We start from the raw sequence: 18,865 nt of genomic DNA, 5'->3' as shown, positions 1-18,865 counted from the left end.
TGTGCCCTACAATGTATTTATACTGTAAGTATTGTTAATACACACCAGCTGTTTGATTGCAAGGTGCATCTTAGTTGCAGTTCTCAATACTAAATGTAGAGGTGTTGAAATCGCCATGTAAAATTGCTAATGCTAATAGTAGCCTGTCTATAGCAAATCCAATGTAAATTGGTATCAAGGTAGCGCATTTTGGAAGAGTGGAGCCTTACTTACTCTACCAAGCATATGTGCTTTGTTGGTGATGAAAATTGCAACATTACCGTATTTTTCGGATTATAAGTCGCAGTTTTTTTTTCATAATTTGGCCGGGGGTGCGACTTATACTCTGGAGCGACTTATGTGTGAAATTATTAACACATAGCCGTAAAATATCAAATAATATTATTTAGCTCATTCACGTAAGAGACTAGGCGTATATCAGTAATCGTCACACACACACGTCAACCAATACAAATTCGGCAAGGGGCGGGTCATGGCAGAAGTGCATTGTGGAAAAAAAGATGCTACCTGCTACTACTTCCGTACCTATGAAAATTGATCATTTCAACGTTGGCGGTAACTTATAAAAACTGAGATTAGCAATTAGGAGTGACAGATTGTTTGGTAAACGTATATCATGTTCTATATGTTATAGTTATTTGAATGACTCTTACCATAATATGTTACGTTAACATACCAGGCACGTTCTCAGTTGGTTATTTATGCCTCATATAACGTACACTTATTCAGCCTGTTGTTCACTATTCCTTATTTATTTTAAATTGCCTTTCAAATGTCTATTCTTGGTGTTGGGTTTTATCAAATACATTTACCCAAAAAATGCGACTTTGCAGACCTGGGCAAATTAAGGCCCGGGGGCCACATGCGGCCCATTAAGCTTTTCAATCTGGCCCGCCGGACATTCCCAAATCATTGTTTTAGATCTTTAAGATGGAAAGTGTAGCTGCCATTATGATGTGCAGTGATGTTTTCTAATGACCGTAAGTCTTCAACTATACTAAGTATTTAAATGGTTGGAATCTGCGCTTTGGCATGATACAGTAGTTACTATGGTAACATAATTAGTTACTATGGTCATCTAATTAGTTACTATGGTCATTTAATTAGCTACTATGGTCATCTAATTAGTTGAAATGCTTGTGTCAGGGACAGACGTGGAAGGAGATTTTTACAACAAAGTTCTAAAGTTTAGTGATGTATCAGATATATCAGATTGTAGGTGGGGTTTTTTCTTTTACCCTTCGCGTTCATATTTTTGTTGCGTTTCGCTTGATAGTAAAATATGTGGATGGAGAGGGGGTGTGGCGTTCATATGTTGTCATTATTCAGTGTTTTATCCTTCATAGTTAATATTGTAAATCCCACATTTTTTTATTTTCATGTACATTCTGGGTGTCTCATTCAGTCAAAAAATGTTAAATGCCATTCCGTTTTTTAAGGTGGTCTGTCAGAACGTTTTTAGCATTCAGACATTGTGAGGTTTTGTATTAGTGTTGCTAAAAATCAGATATACAAGCCCCCAGACACATTTCTTCTCTAAATTTGGCCCCTGAGTCAAAATAATTGCCCAGGCCTGCTCTAGTGCGACTTATGTTTTTTTCCTTCTTTATTATGCATTTTTCGGCCAGTGCAACTTATACTCCGGAGCGACTTATAATCCGAAAAATACGGTACTTAGAGGGAGTTTTTCCGTGTCCGCCCTGAGTGCTCCTTCAGCGATAGTTTACGTAAGCCGGTTTTTAGTCCCGGACCGGACGTGACGTCACATGCAACAAAGGTATTGAAATATAGCACCGTTTCATTTGACAGAAATCCATACCCGGTAATACTGACACAATTTCGGTGCCTATATAAGTACTGAATTTGGTTTATTTGCAAGTACAAACAGTACATACTAGAGATGTCCGATAATGGCTTTTTTACCGATATCCGATATTCCGATATTGTCCAACTCTTAATTACCGATACCGATATGAACCGATACCGATATATACAGTCGTGGAATTAACACATTATTACGCCTAATTTTGTTGGATGCATTAAACAATGTAACAAGGTTTTCCAAAATAAATCAACTCAAGTTATGGAAAAAAAATGCCAACATGGCACTGCCATATTTATTATTGAAGTCCCAAAGTGCATTATTTTTTTTAACATGCCTCAAAACAATAACAATGCAATACTTTTTCATAACATGGTCACTACTGCTTAGTTGCTCTTGTTATATTCTTATTTTACTGTTATATTTTTATTCTCATTGTTGCTTTTTATTTTTATTCTTATTGTAATATTTTTCTATCGGCGTGGCGAAGTTGGTAGAGTGGCCGTGCCAGCAATCGGAGGGTTGCTGGTTACTGGGGTTCAATCCCCACCTTCTACCATCCTAGTCACGTCCGTTGTGTCCTTGGGCAAGACACTTCACCCCTTGCTCCTGATGGCTGCTGGTTAGCGCCTTGCATGGCAGCTCCCGCCATCAGTGTGTGAATGTGTGTGTGAATGGGTGAATGTGGAAATACTGTCAAAGCGCTTTGAGTACCTTGAAGGTAGAAAAGCGCTATACAAGTATAACCCATTTATCATTATCATTTATTTATTCTGTTTCCATTTATACCCCCATTATTTACTTTTTACTTTTTAAATTTGATCTCAATTCTGTACACTGCTGCTGGAATTTTAATTTTCCTGAGGGAACTCTCCTGAATGAATCAATAAAGTACTATCTATCTATCCAAACAGCAACTTGGAATTTGGGACATGCTCTCCCTGAGAGAGACTATGAGGAGGTTGAGGTGGGGGTAGCGGGGGGGTTTATATTGTAGCGTCCCGGAAGAGTTAGTGCTGCAAGGGATTCTGGGTATTTGTTCTGTTGGGTTTATATTGTGTTGCGGTGCGGATGTTCTCCCAAGATGTGTTTGTCATTCTTGTTTGGTGTGGGTTCACAGTGTGGTGGACATTTGTAACAGTGTTAAAGTTGTTTATACGGCCACTCTCAGTGTGACCTGTATGGCTGTTGATCAAGTATGCCTTGCATTCATTCGTGATGAGAACAGCCGGTAGATATTATGGGACTCGGACAGCACGCACGCAAAGGAAATGCCTTTAAGGTTTATTGGCACTCTGTACCTCTCCCTAAGTCCGTGTACACAGCGGCGTTTTAAAACGTCATACATTCTACTTTTAGAAACCGATACCGATAATTATGAAACAGATACCGATAATTTCCGATATTACATTGTAAAGCATTTATCGGCCGATATCGGCAGCCCGATATTATCGGACATCCCTAGTACGTACTGTACATGCTTCCATAGTACATCGATAACTGTCTGTGAAGGAACTGTCGTCCTGTCAATTTCTCAGAACGCACGCCCTAACGTCCCGCTGTCTCCCTTTTGTCCAGGACGCGCGAAAGCCTGGCGTCCAACACCTCCAGCATCGTGGAGAGCAATAGACGGCAGAACCCGGCGCTGAGCCCGGGCCACATCGGCACCAGCGGCATGGGGCTGCCCTTCAGCTTTCGCGCCATCCCGGAGCCGCCCGCCCCGCAGCCCGACAAGCTCCAGAAGCCGTCCAACTGCCTGGCGTCCATCACCAGCGTGTGACTTGACACGTCGTGAAGGTGATGGAAGCTTCTACCACTTTGAGCCTACCTTTTGTTTCCTTCCTTCTTTTTCTTTTTCTTTTTTTCTTTGCTTTCTTTATTTGGTTTTCCGGTGTCAAACACACACTTTGGGACTACTGACAAGTTATTGGGACTGTTACTAAAAAAAAGAGAAAAAAAACAGGCATGGCTTCTAGAGACTGTTCCCACAGCTTCAACAAGAACTTCACTGCAAAAAAAAAAAAAAGGAAAAAAAAAAGGATTTCAAACAAAAGAAAGGGAAGGAAGACTTTCTAGTCCGTCAAGATGACTACTATGGGGGAGTATTAGAGTATAGGATTCAAGTTTGTTTTTTTAAATATATAACTTAAGAATACATGTCCGACTAAATGTTCTTCTTCCTCGATGAAGGCTCACTCCTCCTTCAGGAGGCGTTCAATGTATTATCAGCACAATGTGGAGACTATAAGAAGAAGAAAGATTATACAACATGAATCAGCTCCGATTTGTGTGCCGCAATGCAAATGATGTAATGTATACTCCATACTTTTGATATCCTAATTATTATAATGGTGGTATTAAAGATGCTATGTGACCAAAATGGCTTTAACCTCATCGATCACACAATGTCCTAAACTGTTAGTCAAGTTCCCAACAAGTGCTGGAACTTTGGTGCAGTACTGCAGGTGAACAGTAGATGGCGACAAAAGCACTATAGAGCGGCTGCTCGCCATGACAGAGAAATATATAACAATCACTTGGCGACCTCTGGTGGCCAAATAGAGAAAGTGCGTTAATCGAAATGAAAATACATTTCCTTTTAACCGCAGAAAATGACCAATTGTTGAAACTAAAATATGTAATGCTTTTGCTTTTACATATTTATACCAATGATACAACAGCATAATGTGCTGTACTCTTCTTCCATTGTTATAAATTATGAATTTATCGATGCCTTTCTTTGGTGATTTGCTGGTTTTGTTTTAACATTAAAGTAATATATAGTAGTACTGCCAAACTTTCCTCAAACCAGATTAATAATACTTTTGAAGTATTGATTTATTTGAATTTTAAAAAAGCCCTATTTTGACACAAATGCAATTTTAATGTCAGACTGTCACACAGGATTCAAAAAAATTAATCCACGTCATTAATTTTCTTAAAACTTGGTAACAGTTTTATCTAATGTGGCTCAAAATAGTTTGCGTGATTATTCTGCATTTATACATAATGCAATTTATTTTGACCTTTTAATAAAACTTACCAAGTTTTGAGCAAATGAATGACATGTATTTAAGTAAAATATTCTGATAATAAACTAGCATTTGTGTCAAAACACTCGTTTTTTAGTTGATTCTAATCATGCCAGCAAGTAATTTGCTGTGATTAATACAATTACAAAAGTGTAAAGCGGATTTATTTTATATATTTTTTTTGCCGCAGTCTTGTCGCCCTCTAGCGACCAAACAATAGTGTCACAGCGGATGTGCGCTCAAATACTAAATTCAATTTAATTGTAATACATTTGTGAAATTACTGAAAAATATAGCAAAAAAACTAAACAAACAAGAAACCCTTTTTTTAAATTCAAATTATGCCAATCATATTTTTTTCATACGTTCTTTGCTGACACTGTTGTTTTACTGCATTATTAATTATTAAAGGGTTACTACAGAGTTCAATAAAGGTAACAGTACATGTGGGTCAAACTATTGCACACTAAAAAGCCATGATGTACACAAGGTCAAATGGGACAAGTAAATATTCAATAAATTACTTAAATGTGTAAATAATTAATTGTAATTAAATACCTAAATGTGTTATGAAATGTTATTTTAATTTATTTAATGTAAAAGTCCATTCAATTAAACATTTAGTTGTTAATTTTTTGGTGTAATTAATTATTTCCCGATTTAATTAGTCAAATATAAAATTATTTTGACTTTGATGGGTGAGTTTCACAAATGGAATACATTAATAAAGCACAGCCACACATTGCATTCATCAACAAGCAATAATCTACGGAGGGTCAAATGGGACAAAATGAAATAAACAAATAGATATTTAAATCATTACTTAAATTTGTCAATAATTAATTACATTCAGTTAAATACCTAAATGTGTTATTAAAGGTCTCGTTAATTTAATGTAAAACTTAATCAGTATTTATTGATTTAAGGATGCAATTATTTCACAATTATTCCAATATTTACGCATTTTGACTGGTGGTATTTGAGAGATAAAATATACATAATTATACATAATAAATTATTAAGTAAAGGAAATAGTTAAATCGTAAAATATTTAATTTAATCATAAAATATAATTATTTTAATCATTAAATGTAGTTTTGCATTAAAAAAAATCATTTATTTATTCAATTCCAATTATAATTATTTAAGTACATTTTAAGTAATTATTTAAATATTTATTTAATTTAGCCGCAATTGAACCCTCCATCGTAGTTCATTGCACCATATTAAGTTAAAAGTTAAAGTACCAATGATTGTCACACACACACACACTAAGTGTGGTGAAATTTGTCCTCCGCATTTGACCCATTCCCTCGTTCACCCCTTGGGAGGCGAGGGGAGCAGTGAGCAGCAGCGGTGGGCGCGCTCAGGAATCATTTTTGGTGATTTAACCCCCAATTCCAACCCTTGATGCTAAGTGCCAAGCAGGGAGGTAATGGGTCCCATTTTTATATTCTTTGGTATGACTCGGCCGGGGTTTGAACTCACGACCAACCGATCTCAGGGTGGACACTCTAACCACTAAGCCACTGAGTAGGTGAAGAAGAAAAGGGTGCGCTGTGATAAGATGTTGTGGTATTACTGGTCTTGGTGGGGACAAACACCTTGCATAATTTACAGACCAGATTGGTCTGACTACGGACCTTTTTTTTTTTTAAATCCAAAAAACTGGTATACTGTTTTATCAACAACTTCTTCGCTCTCTGCAGCACCCATTTTTACTTTCCCTTCTCACTCCATGCAAAGAATCAACCGCGAGACAACAAGATGGCGCAACCAACCTTGATAGTTGATACTGTTACCTGATTGGCTGTAAGCGTGCCACTCCCACAGATCTGTGATCACTTCTTGCTTTGATCAATAATCAGAGAGCAAATGTCTTTGTTCATGCAACCAACCTTGCTTTGCAACTTCCGATTTCTTCTAAAGTTAAAGTACCAATGATTGTCACACACACACTAGGTGTGGCAAAATTATTCTCTGCATTTGACCCATCACCCTTGATCACCCTGAGAGGTGAGGGGAGCAGTGAGCAGCAGCGGTGGCCACGCCCGGGATTTTGGTGATTTAACCCCCAATTCCAACCCTTGATGCTGAGTGCCAAGCAGGGAGGTAATGGGTCCCATTTTTATAGTCTTTGGTATGACTCGGCCGGGGTTTGAACTCACGACCTACCGATCTCAGCGCGGACACTCTAACCACTAGGCCACTGAAAATATTGCTATAAGAACCTCACACGGTTATGAATTAAAAGACAGCCGGTGGTTTTGAACCTGTGTGTATTTTTAATGATGCAGGGGGAGGTGTAGGATATGTCGGCGTCACAGACACAGACGAGGAAATATAATAATATTAATAATAGTAATAAAAGACATTGGATCATGTGGAGCTTGGCACGTGAGGGCGATTCTTTCTTCCACTTGAAAACACTTTGCGCACACACACACACACACACACACACACACACATCATCTATAACGCACTCACATATAGTACACAGGGAGGAACAGCGCTGGGCTGGGACGTAAAAGTGTTTGGGTTGGAAGCTACAAAACGCTGCACATGCGCCATCGATGTCGCGTGGTTTCTTATTTTCCCCCCCAAACGGCAAAAGCATGGAGACAAAAGAAAAGAAGACATGGCATCCGTTGAGTACTAAGGCAATGAAGTAGTTCCACAGGACTACGCAGCGTGCCGCTTCATGCGCCCCGTCGCCAGCCGTCACTAAGCGTTTGTATTTAGCACCAATGGGAGCGTCTCCTTTGCGGATGGCGAGGACCGATATTCCCTTCCGATGTCCACGGAAATACCTCGAAAGGAAGGGGACGTCCGCGGAAAAGGCTTTCACATTGATTTTCCGGTTCCTTTCTTTCCTTCGCCAAGTGCGAACGATGTTACGTTGTCATCTCCACGTAACGGACGGTCGGCAGAAGATTTAAAAAAAAAAAAAAAAAAAAAAAAAAGATCACTAAATCCACTGAACTCTGTGGAAAGGACGAAGAAATAATTCATTTTTGGTGCAGTTCTGGCATATTTCCGCTGTTATTCTGCATGTGATGTAGCCAAGCGGGGGCGCAGTGACCCACCAGGTCCAGCAGATGGTGCTGTGGTGAGGAGGGGGGGAGAGAAAGTGCACTACTGCCACCTACAGAATTGGAGTGGAACTGTTATCTATCGGACATGTTTTGGACCGTTCTGCCTTGGCGGAGGTCATTTGTCAGCACACACAAACACACACACACACACACACACACACACACACACACACACACACACACACACACACACACACACACACACACACAGTCAACACAAATCGTCAGTTTTGACACACAAGGCGGTAAAAATGTTTGCTTGGAGAGTTGGTCCGAGCGGAAAATAAAAATGTGCTCGTAGTTGAGGAGAATGCTACAATGAGTTTTTTTTAGTTCCTCGTGTCCAAAGAGCAGCTTTGATGTCCTCCAAAATATATATTTATATTCCACCCGTGGGATGTCCAAATATGGCCGACTGGCGTCCCTTCCACACGGAGGGAGAGTAATCTGCGTTCGTCAAAGACTCCGCCCCTCGTGACAGGGCTTTCTCGCTGAGGTCAAAAGTGGCGATGGTGGGGGTGGGGGGGGGGCGTGTCAGGGCGTGGGGGGGGTCATTTCCTGGCGTGAAGGTTCTCTTGGAACTTGGCGCTGGAGTAGCGGATGTGGAAGCCCTTCTTGCTGATGGTGTCGTCGCTATGGAAACGGATGAGCACGGCGTCGCTGGGAGAGTAGAGTCCCTCTCTGGGCTGTGAGGACGGAAGACAGGAAGTCGTTTTTTTAACCTCTCGGCTTTACAGCCTTCGGGTGGATGGCGGGGGTTGGAGGAAGAGTGGGGGGTACGGGGGCGCGGTCAGTGGGAGGTGTGGGATGGTGGGGGTTGAGTTAGGTGGGGCGGTGCTAAAGACATGCACACATGCCCCTGGTGTAGCTGACTGCCATGTCATTGCTCATCAACACTTGGCTATGATGACTAGTATGATAACCGCACAGAAATGATAATACTGTTATGATAACTACTATGGTATCCTCATAGAAATGACTCAAATGATAACCAATATAATTACTAGTGTGATAACCAGTATGATAACATCTTATACATTTCTAGTATAACTACAATGATAACCAATATAATAACCTCAGAAAAAATACCAGTACGATAACCAGTATAAAAACCTCATATACATAATTAGTATGATAACTAGGATGATAACCTCAGGGAAATAACTAACATTATAATCAGAATGGCAACCTCACAGAAATAACTTGTATGATAACCCTTATAGAAACAACTAGTATTATAACTGTATGACAAACCCTCATAGAAATTGCTAGGATGACAACTAGTGTGATCATCTCATAGAAATAACTAGTATGATAACCAGCAAACCTCATACAAACAACTAGTAAGATAAACCTTTATATAAATATTGAGTATGATAAGTAGTATAATAACCTCATAGAACTAACTAATATAACTAGTATAATAACCCTTGTAGAAATAACTATTATGATAACTTCATAGAAATAACTGGTATAACCGTTATAAAAACAAGTAGTTTTATAACTAGTATGATAAACCTGCATATAAATATCTAGTATGATAACCAGCATGATAACCTCCTACATATAACTAGTATGATAACCCTTATAGAAACAACTAGTATGATAAACCCTCATAGAAATATCTAGTATGATAACCTCATATACATAACTAGTAAGATGACTAGTATGATAAACCCTCATAAATATCTAGTATAACTAGTATAATAACCTTGTAGAAATAACTAGTATAACCAGTATGATAACCCTTATAGAAATAACTATTATGAAAACCTCATAGAAATAACTAGTATGATAACCCTTATAAAAACAACTAGTATTATAACTAGTATGATAAACCCTCCTATAAATATTTAGTATGATAACCAGCATGATAACTTCATAGAAATAACTAGTATGATAACCCTTAGAAAAATAACTAGGATTATAACGGCGTAATAACCTCACAAAAATAACTCGTATGATAACCCTTATAAAAACATCTAGCATTATAACTTGTATGATAAACCCTCACATACATATCTAGTATGATAACCAGCATGGTAACCTCATAAAAATAACTTGTATCACAACCCTTATAGAAATAACCAGTATTATAACTGTATGATAAACCCCCTTAGAAATAGCTAGTATGATAACCTCATAACTAGTATGATAACCAGCATGATAACCTAATTAAACTAACTACTCTGATCACCCTTATAGAAATAACTAGTATAATAACTTGTATGATAAACCCTCATAGAAATAACTAGTATGATAACCAGAATGATAACCTCATATAAATAACTAGTATTATAAGTAGTATGATAAACCCTCATACAAATATCTAGTATGATAACCCTTATAAAAACAACTATTATTATAACTAGTATGATAAACCCTCATAAATATTTAGTATGATAACCAGCATGATAACTTCATAGAAATAACTAGTATGATAACCCTTATAGAAATAACTAGTATTATAACTGCATAATAACCTCACAAAAATAACCCTTGTAAAAACTAGTATTATAACTAGTATGATAAACCCTCATAGAAATATCTAGTATGATAACCACCAGCATGGTAACCTCATAGAAATAACTTGTATTACAACCCTTATAGAAATAACCAGTATTATAACTGTATGATAAACCCCCTTAGAAATAGCTAGTATGATAACCTCATGACTAGTACAACCAGCATGATAACCTCATAAAACTAACTACTCTGATAACTCTTATAGAAATAGCTTGTATAATAACGTGTATGATAAACCCTCATAGAAATAACTAGTATGATAACCAGAATGATAACCTCATATAAATAACTAGTGTTATAAGTAGTATGATAAACCCTCATGGAAATATCTAGTCTAAGAACTAGTAACATAACCTCATAGAAATAACTTTGTGGCTTGTGCAGCCCTTTGAGACACTCGTGATTTAGGGCTATATAAATAAACTTTGATTGATTGATTGATAGAAATTACTAGTATGATAACCCTTATAGAAATAACTAGTATGATAACCTTCAAGCAGGTGCACTGTAACTGAAAGGTAATAAGTGGTGATGTAATAGGGCGATGGATGTACACTCTAGCTCCCGTACAGCGGGGCTGACTGACTGACTGACTTACCCCTGAGCCGCAGAATCGACCCAGCCGGTGGGAGTCGGCGTCGTAGCCGTTGTAGAGCTCGATGTAGTCGTATCCGCAGTCGGCCTCCTCCTCCACCTCGAAGGTGATGAAGCTCAGCTCGATGCCGTAGCCCTGCTCGGCCGTCAGCAGCCACTCGCAGTCGCTGTGGCCCGGGTAGTTGTTATCGCCGAACTGGGCGTGCGAGTAGAGGTTCTTCTGGCGGACGTCCGCCTTCAGGCGACCTCCGCACTCTGCAGGGGGGAAAAAGAGGTTGCTCGTGAGGCGTTGAACAAATCTGGCACGTGTGAATCCAACGTTCCACTTGTGAAGTCACTAGGATGTAAAAATGGTGACAAGAAAGGTAAGGGAACACAGATACCCGCATATTTGTGGTTGGGAATTTGCTGTGAATCTTTGTGAATGTATTTCTCTTTTTTGAATTAAAAATAAATGCTTGATTAATTTTGGTAACTTCAATAAAAAGTTGATGGTGTTATCAGTAGGAGAAAAAGAAAGTGCTGCAGCACCAAATCCAGCAGAGGGCGCTGTTTCACAAGTCAATTCACATACTGCAACTAAAGATGCTGTACAATATTGTATTTGTTTTTTAATGTGTAAAATTGAATTTAAATGTTTTTAATATCTTTAGGAGACATATCATAGGGCAGTGTTTCTAGTATGATAAACTCTCATATAAATATCTAGAATGATAACTAGTACAATAACCTCATATAAAAATAACTAGTATAACTAGTAAGACAATTCTTGTAGAAATAACTATTATGATAACCTCATAGACATAACTAGTTATAAAAATATCTACCGGTAGTACCGGTCCGGTAGTATGATAACCCTTATAGAAATATCTAGTATGATAACTAGTAAGATAACCTCATAGAAATAACTATCTTTAGGGGACATATCATAGGGCAGTGTTTCTTAACCATAGGGCTGTCAAACAATATCTGTTTCTCAGCTGTGGTCTGCATGGGCCGCAGCGGTACTCAGTTGTAATACAATTTTCTACCACTTGTGGCAGTAATGAGAATATCAAACAAACATTAAGTCTGGAGCTAAAATCATAAAGAAGTTTCTTAAGCGCAAAAATTATGACTGAAGTGGTAAAGCTTTATTTGTATTTGTTCTTTAATTTTTTGGACAGTTTACTTAAGAAACAAATATAATCATTTATTACTAATTAGCTCGAATTTATTCATTTTAGCGCTGCATAATTGTATGTACAATGTTTTGTGTTGATGTTTAGCTGTAATGCTTTGATGTCCTTTAAAAAAAGGAATACTCATATGTCCCAGTTTTTGACCGCAACATAACACCTGGGACAGGGGTCTGCAACCTTCAGCATACAAAGAGCCATTTGAGCCCATTTCCAAACCAAATAAAACCCACTTAGAGCCGCAAACTCTGTTTGATCCCTAAAATGACAACCCTACTTTTAGTTTCATTACATTTATGCTATATCCATCCATCCATTTTCTACCGCTTGTCCCTTTCGGGGTCGCTGGAGCCTATCTAGCATTTATGAAATCAAACACTAGACCGAATTAAGACTCAGCAAGTATTTATGCTCTGATCAGCTTTCCGCAGCAGTTCCGAAACTGCTCTTTTTCGTTCATCTACAGCTCGGTAGTATTTTTCCGCGAATGCTGTGCGTTTGTCCTGGAAATGTATTTCCATTTTGTGTTGTTTGCCATTTTCTCCCCACATATTAAGCACACAGGTGAACCAACCTCGTCAACAGTGAACACAAATGAATCTGTCTATGAAGTATTAAATGTTTAGAAATGTTTCTCTCTTTTGATTTGCCCATTGCTACTTTACCTGGGGTTAACCGCTAAAAACAATACAATTGTTTGGCAGAAAAAGTTGACGCATAGGGGGTGTTACGTACATTTCGATACGACAAAATATTGCAAGATCACAAACATAGCCGCAGGTTGCAGACCTCTGACTTGGGACGTAGTGTTCGGAGTTCTCAAAGTGTTGAGGTAAACAAAAAAGCAACCATCAACTTATGATAGACATCAAAGAGTTCTCTGTGACAATAAATCATAATTTTTATACAGTCAAAACTACAGATTGACGTAAAAATTGAGCTGTTTTAGGGTAAATTAGCAGCTTGAGAGGTTGGTGTGACACCTTACTGACATGACACGCAATTGTCACTAGAGGGAGACATTTATCCATGGTTACCTGTGGAGTGCGAGGCCTGGAAGCCCTTCCTCTGCACCGAGGCATCAGAGATGAAGCGGACGTACATTCTGTTGCCCGTGGAGACAAGCGGATCGGGCACTTTACTGCCGCACAGACGACCCAAAATGGCCGCCGTGTCAGCGTCCCCGTCAAAGGCCTCCAGGTGGTCGTACGCGCACTCCTGGTGCTGCTCGATCTCAAACTCACTGAAGGCCTGTAGGAGGAGGAATCGTTATTGTTGCTGCTGTTGCGGTTTCTAAAGCTTAGATGAGACACAGATTTGTGTGTGTCTCAACAAATTCAAATTTATTTCCACATTTGTGGTATTAAAAGTATCCCGCTATGATGCCAATACCAAGGTTACAGACAAACACAGTTGCGTGTGCAAATTCAACACAGGTGCACACACGTTTTGTCGGAAGTGATGGTCTAACGTCTTTTCGGTTGCATAAGCGATAGAGATGCGCGGATAGGCAATTATTTCATCCGCAACCGCATCAGAAAGTCGTCAACCATCCGCCATCCACCCGATGTAACATTTGACCAGAACCGCATCCGCCCGCACCCACCCGTTGTTATATATCTAATATAGACGATGCAAGGCATTAGTGAGGTTATAAAGCTTTTGCCTGTTAAAGAAAGGAGACTGATCCAATGCAGCACAGACATTCGCGTGCCACGCTGTCACAACCCAGACGCACACCAGTGCGCAATCATATGGGAGCCGCGCTGAGCGCACCTCCAAGCGCGTCTCGCTGCCGGCGACGGCCGGGTATGGGCCCAACGCTCCAGCGCCATCCATTTTCAGGGCTAGTTAATTCGGCAGGTGGGTTGTTACACACTCCTTAGCGGGTTCCGACTTACATGGCCACCGTCCTGCTGTCTATATCAACCAGGGTGAGCCCCACCCCTTTCGTGAGCGCACTGCGCGCGGAGTGACCCCTGTTACGCGCCCCCGGCAACAGGGGTGGCGGGCAGGTAAGCTGCGCGGGCGGAGCGCGCGGAGTGACCCCTGTTACGAGCCCCCTGCCACGGGGGTGGCGGGCAGGTAAGCTGCTTACCTGCTGCGCGTGACGCCGGCCGCGGCGAAAGCGGACGAGGCGGGGTGTCGGTGCGGTGGTGACCCTGGACGTGCGTCGGGCCCTTCTCGCGGATCGCCTCAGCTACGGCTCCCGGTGGGGCCCTCTCGGGGGGAAGGGGCCTCGGTCCCGGACCCCGGCGAGGCGTCCCTTCTCCGCTCCGTAAAAGTGTCCATCTCTTCTTTTTTTTTTCTTCTGTTGTGGCATATGCTGCAGGTGCCTGCTCGTTTTTCGTAAGTGGGTAACAACATTTAACTATGTATATATATTTCCGAATTGGTTTAACTGCCACCCGCCTGAATCTATTTAAAATCTATTTTTTATTTTTTTCAACCGCCCGACCCGACCCGCGGATAAAATCTAATTTTTTTAAATTTCATCCGCCCGATCCGCGGATAATCCGCGGACTCCGCGGTTGTGCCCGCAAACCGCGCATCTCTAATAAGCGATGTGAGATTATCGTCGATTAAAATGGCCGCTAATGACAATTTTGACAACGTGTCAGCGGTGGAGGGCAAGTGAGGAGACAACAAACTGAATACAAATCACCTGGTTGACAAAGTCTAAGTAAAATCATCATCATTTCATTCCATCTTCTCGCTGAAGGTTGGATTTCGTGGTTCGCCAGTAGCACTGGTTTTCAGCTGTTATTTTACAGTCTTGATAGCATTTGTTATTCCATGTTGTGATGTTAGTCTTCCTTTTTACCTTTTCCCTTCTATTTCTCCTCCAGGAGTTGAGTTTAAAACAGATTATGTCTGATTGTGTGCCTAAAGAACATGTTTGTCCTTTCCATAATGTTGATTAATAGTGTTCTATGTTGGTTTGCCATTGTTAGTAGAGATGTCCGATAATGGCTTTTTTGCCGATATCCGATATTGTCCAACTCTTAATTACCGATTCCGATATCAACCGATACCGATATATACAGTCGTGGAATTAACACATTATTATGCCTAATTTTGTTGGATGCTGGATGCATTAAACAATGTAACAAGGTTTTCCAAAATAAATCAACTCAAGTTATGGAAAAAAATGCCAACATGGGGGGTTTATATTGTAGCGTCCCGGAAGAGTTATTGCTGCAAGGGGTTCTGGGTATTTCTTCTGTTGTGTTTATGTTGTGTTACGGTGCGGATGTTCTCCCGAAATGTGTTTGTCATTCTTGTTTGGTGTGGGTTCCCAGAGTGGCGCATATTTGTAACAGTGTTAAAGTTGTTTATACGGCCACCCTCAGTGTGACATGTATGGCTGTTGACCAAGTATGCTTGCATTCACTTGTGTGTGTTAAAAGTCGTAGATATTATGTGATTGGGCCGGCACGCAAAGGCAGTGCCTTTAAGGTTTATAGGCGCTCTGTACTTTTCCCTACGTCCGTGTACACAGCGGAATTTTAAAAAGTCATACATTTTACTTTTTGAAACAGATACCGATAATTTCCGATATTACATTTTAAAACATTTATCGATCGATAATATCGGCAGTCCGATATTATCGGACATCTACTGTAAATAGATTGACAGACTTTAATAATTCCGTAAAGGAAAATGAGGTATATCTCTATCCCAAAATGTCCCAAACATCCTTACAACTAATCAGAACAAAAATGAACATTTGCAGTCGGCCTGAAGAAAATGAGCTACTGGCACATGATTTGAGCTAGCATAAAAGTATGCACGTGTGCACACTTGCAGGCTAAATGCACACATAACAGTGAGATGTGATGGTGGTGGGGCACAGATGGTGAAAGCCTGCGGTCTCTTTCTAACGCATGAACACATGCAACCATTAAATTATTTCTCAGTGGGGGGGAAAAAGGGTACCAAAAGTCAATTAAGGTGTACTGTTTGAAGGCTTTTAAGGCCACTTACTATCCTGACACGATGTCCCGGCGTGGCCGTGATGTCCCAGGTGCACTCCTTACGGCTGGGGTACTTGTCGGGCCAGTTGGGGCTGCTCAGGGTCCCGCTGGGGCTGTGGATCTTGTGCTCGCACTCGGCTGCGCACACACAGACACACACGTTCATACACATGCGCGCAGAGGAAGTTAAAAATCAAGGCTGCACAGGAAGAGGTCAAAGGAAATGGAGAGGGAACAGGAAGCAGAGAAACGAGAGCGCCAAGCGAAGAGATATTTGTAAAAGCACGACATCCCGCTGACAAGTTCAGTGTTAAATTAACACTTCGAACAATACATCATTGAACATACACAACATGTTTTTTTAAGTTAGCTAATAGCAGACAATGTAATGGCAGACATGGTCTATTTTGTCTACCTCATCGTGCAAATCTTGGCTCCAATCATCTTTTTCTTCTTCTTCCTGACTTAAGCAGCATATCATACACTATCTTGACTAAGGAAGCGTATTATGTATCTTTAGCACCACATGTTGCGATGCTAGGCAGAAACATTGTCAGTCATGGATCTGCAGTAGTGCAATAACGGTTTCTGCTCATCTTACTGTTGTGAAAGGTAAATTAGGTCAAAATGCTAAAGCGCTAACACAAAGTTAATAGTGTCTTGAAACTTGTTTCAGTGCAACACATTTTGGACAAATGTTGCAATGACAACTCTGAACACTGAAGCCAATGCCCTCACTAATGCAAAACAAAAGCTTTTGCGTCTTAGCATGCTAACACAGGCTAACAAAAGAAAAATCTGATTTCGAAGATTGCTAATGTGCAATTGTCAGTAAATGAAATGCAATATGAATCGATGAGAATGTCAAGACATTCAAAAGACAAACAAGCTGAGTTATAATGAGACCTTTGTTTATTAAAAGAAAAAGATGTTTTACAAGACTATGGTGATGAGCGTGAATGTGAAGTCTGACATGCATCATCTACACAATCAAAATATAGGACAACAAGAGTCGATAATTACAGAAATAAAGTCAAAATGATCAATATTTGTGTTAACATATGACTCCTAAAGCACATGGTACACGCAACACAAACATGCACCTCTCACAGACAACCAAATATTGTGATGACACGACTTGATGGATTTACATGACAGTGCAAGGTTTGTAGGTCAAACTGGGTCTCATGCACATAATAAAAAAAGCACAAAGAGGGACAAAATATGCATGATTGTGCAAGATTATATACGGGGGTCACTCGTGCACAAACTGCAACAACACACACATGCAAAGAGGAAGCACAACATGCACCTAATGTGCCCAGTGAGACATTTATGAGTTGGTTACACAAATTCAGTGGTCCAGCATAGTGCGTTTACATTTTTTGTGTGAGCTGTGTGATAGTACCCATCAAATATTATGTTTCTAATACATAAGTATAAAGATGTCCTTTTTACAAGACTAAAGTGGAGATGTATTCCAATTCACAAAAAAATATAGGAATAAAGTCAGAGAAGTAGGGAGGAATGTCTTAATTTTGTGAATAGTTCGAAACGTACAAAAATGGAAAAAAAGAAAATATTTTATGAGAACATTTTACAGTGTCACCTTGTTTTGTGTACGTTCCACTTTTTATATAATTACATTTGAAAACAATTATGGCCAAAAGTCTGTTGTAGTGACTCATTGCATAATTTTCAATTAAGTACGAATGCAAAATAAGCCACCATGGGGTCAGAGAAAGTTGTGAATGATAGCCCTTTAATAAAGCAGGTGACACACACTATTTGACAGAACTTTATTGACATATTAGGACAAATGAGACGGGACAACATTCATCAAACAAACTAAGATTTAGCCCAAGAGTACCACAAGAACTTAAGTATGTACATAATAATTTAGGTAGCAAAGTATGAAAGTGCACGGTCAACCTTGCTTATGTTCAAAAAAACGTAAAAGTGATGGTTTCATTCGTCATTTATGTGTGTTTCACATTGTTTTCTGCAGGTAAAACTATAATTGTTCTCTGCAAAACGTGTTTGTATTCATATTTTTGGGTGTCTGGAACAGATTATTGGATTCACATGGTGTTCTTATTGGAAATATTGTTTTGGTTTTTATTTTAATTCTCTTTTCTGGCTGAACTTTTAAAACGGATTGCTAAAGAAACTCTGCAATGGTAGTTAGAGGAGAAGTTGCAATATTAGGAGAATAAAATCATATTTTGTAAAAAAAATTACCGTATTTTCCTCACTATTAGCCGCACCTAAAAACCACAAATTTTCTCAAAAGCTGACAGTGCGGCTTATAACCCGGTGCGCTTTATATATGGATTAATATTAAGATTCATTTTCATAAAGTTTAGGTCTCGCAACTACGGTAAACAGCCGCCATCTTTTTTCCCCGTAGAAGAGGAAGCGCTTCTTCTTCTACGGTAGGCAACCGCCAAGGTAAGCACCCGCCCCCATAGAAGAGGAAGCGCTTCTTCTTCTACTGTAAGCAACCACCCGCCCCCATAGAAGAAGAAGCGCGCGGGTATTACGTTTCATTTCCTTTGTGTGTTCCATGTTGATATACGACTCCATGCGCGCCCACATCACAGATGGTGTCAAAAAACAAGTGAAGCACACAAATACAACA

At 39.8% G+C, this 18,865-nt stretch overlaps 2 protein-coding genes across 5 annotated transcripts in view; one reads left to right on the top strand and one right to left on the bottom strand.

The window, feature by feature from the left end:
• stox2a (storkhead box 2a) overlaps positions 1-4,202 on the top strand; it is a 45,736-nt gene extending 41,534 nt beyond the window's left edge. For both annotated transcript variants that reach the window (XM_061984075.1, XM_061984076.1), the window contains exon 4: positions 3,401-4,202. In XM_061984075.1, coding sequence (XP_061840059.1) covers positions 3,401-3,602 — 202 coding nt within the window. In that variant the 3' untranslated portion in view covers positions 3,603-4,202. The remainder of the gene's footprint in view (positions 1-3,400) is intronic.
• A 2,914-nt stretch (positions 4,203-7,116) lies between these two features.
• The window catches only part of tll1 (tolloid-like 1), an 86,916-nt gene continuing 75,167 nt past the window's right edge, over positions 7,117-18,865 (bottom strand). For all 3 annotated transcript variants that reach the window (XM_061984070.1, XM_061984071.1, XM_061984072.1), the window contains 4 exons: positions 16,235-16,362; positions 13,285-13,498; positions 11,074-11,324; positions 7,117-8,635 (listed from right to left, as the gene is read on the bottom strand). In XM_061984070.1, the coding sequence (XP_061840054.1) occupies positions 8,501-8,635; positions 11,074-11,324; positions 13,285-13,498; positions 16,235-16,362 (728 nt within the window). In that variant the 3' untranslated portion in view covers positions 7,117-8,500. The remainder of the gene's footprint in view (positions 8,636-11,073; positions 11,325-13,284; positions 13,499-16,234; positions 16,363-18,865) is intronic.

The sequence above is a fragment of the Nerophis lumbriciformis genome, linkage group LG25 (genome assembly GCF_033978685.3).
Source record: "Nerophis lumbriciformis linkage group LG25, RoL_Nlum_v2.1, whole genome shotgun sequence".
Lineage (NCBI taxonomy): Eukaryota > Metazoa > Chordata > Actinopteri > Syngnathiformes > Syngnathidae > Nerophis > Nerophis lumbriciformis.
This window is presented reverse-complemented; position numbering and strand designations above follow the sequence as displayed.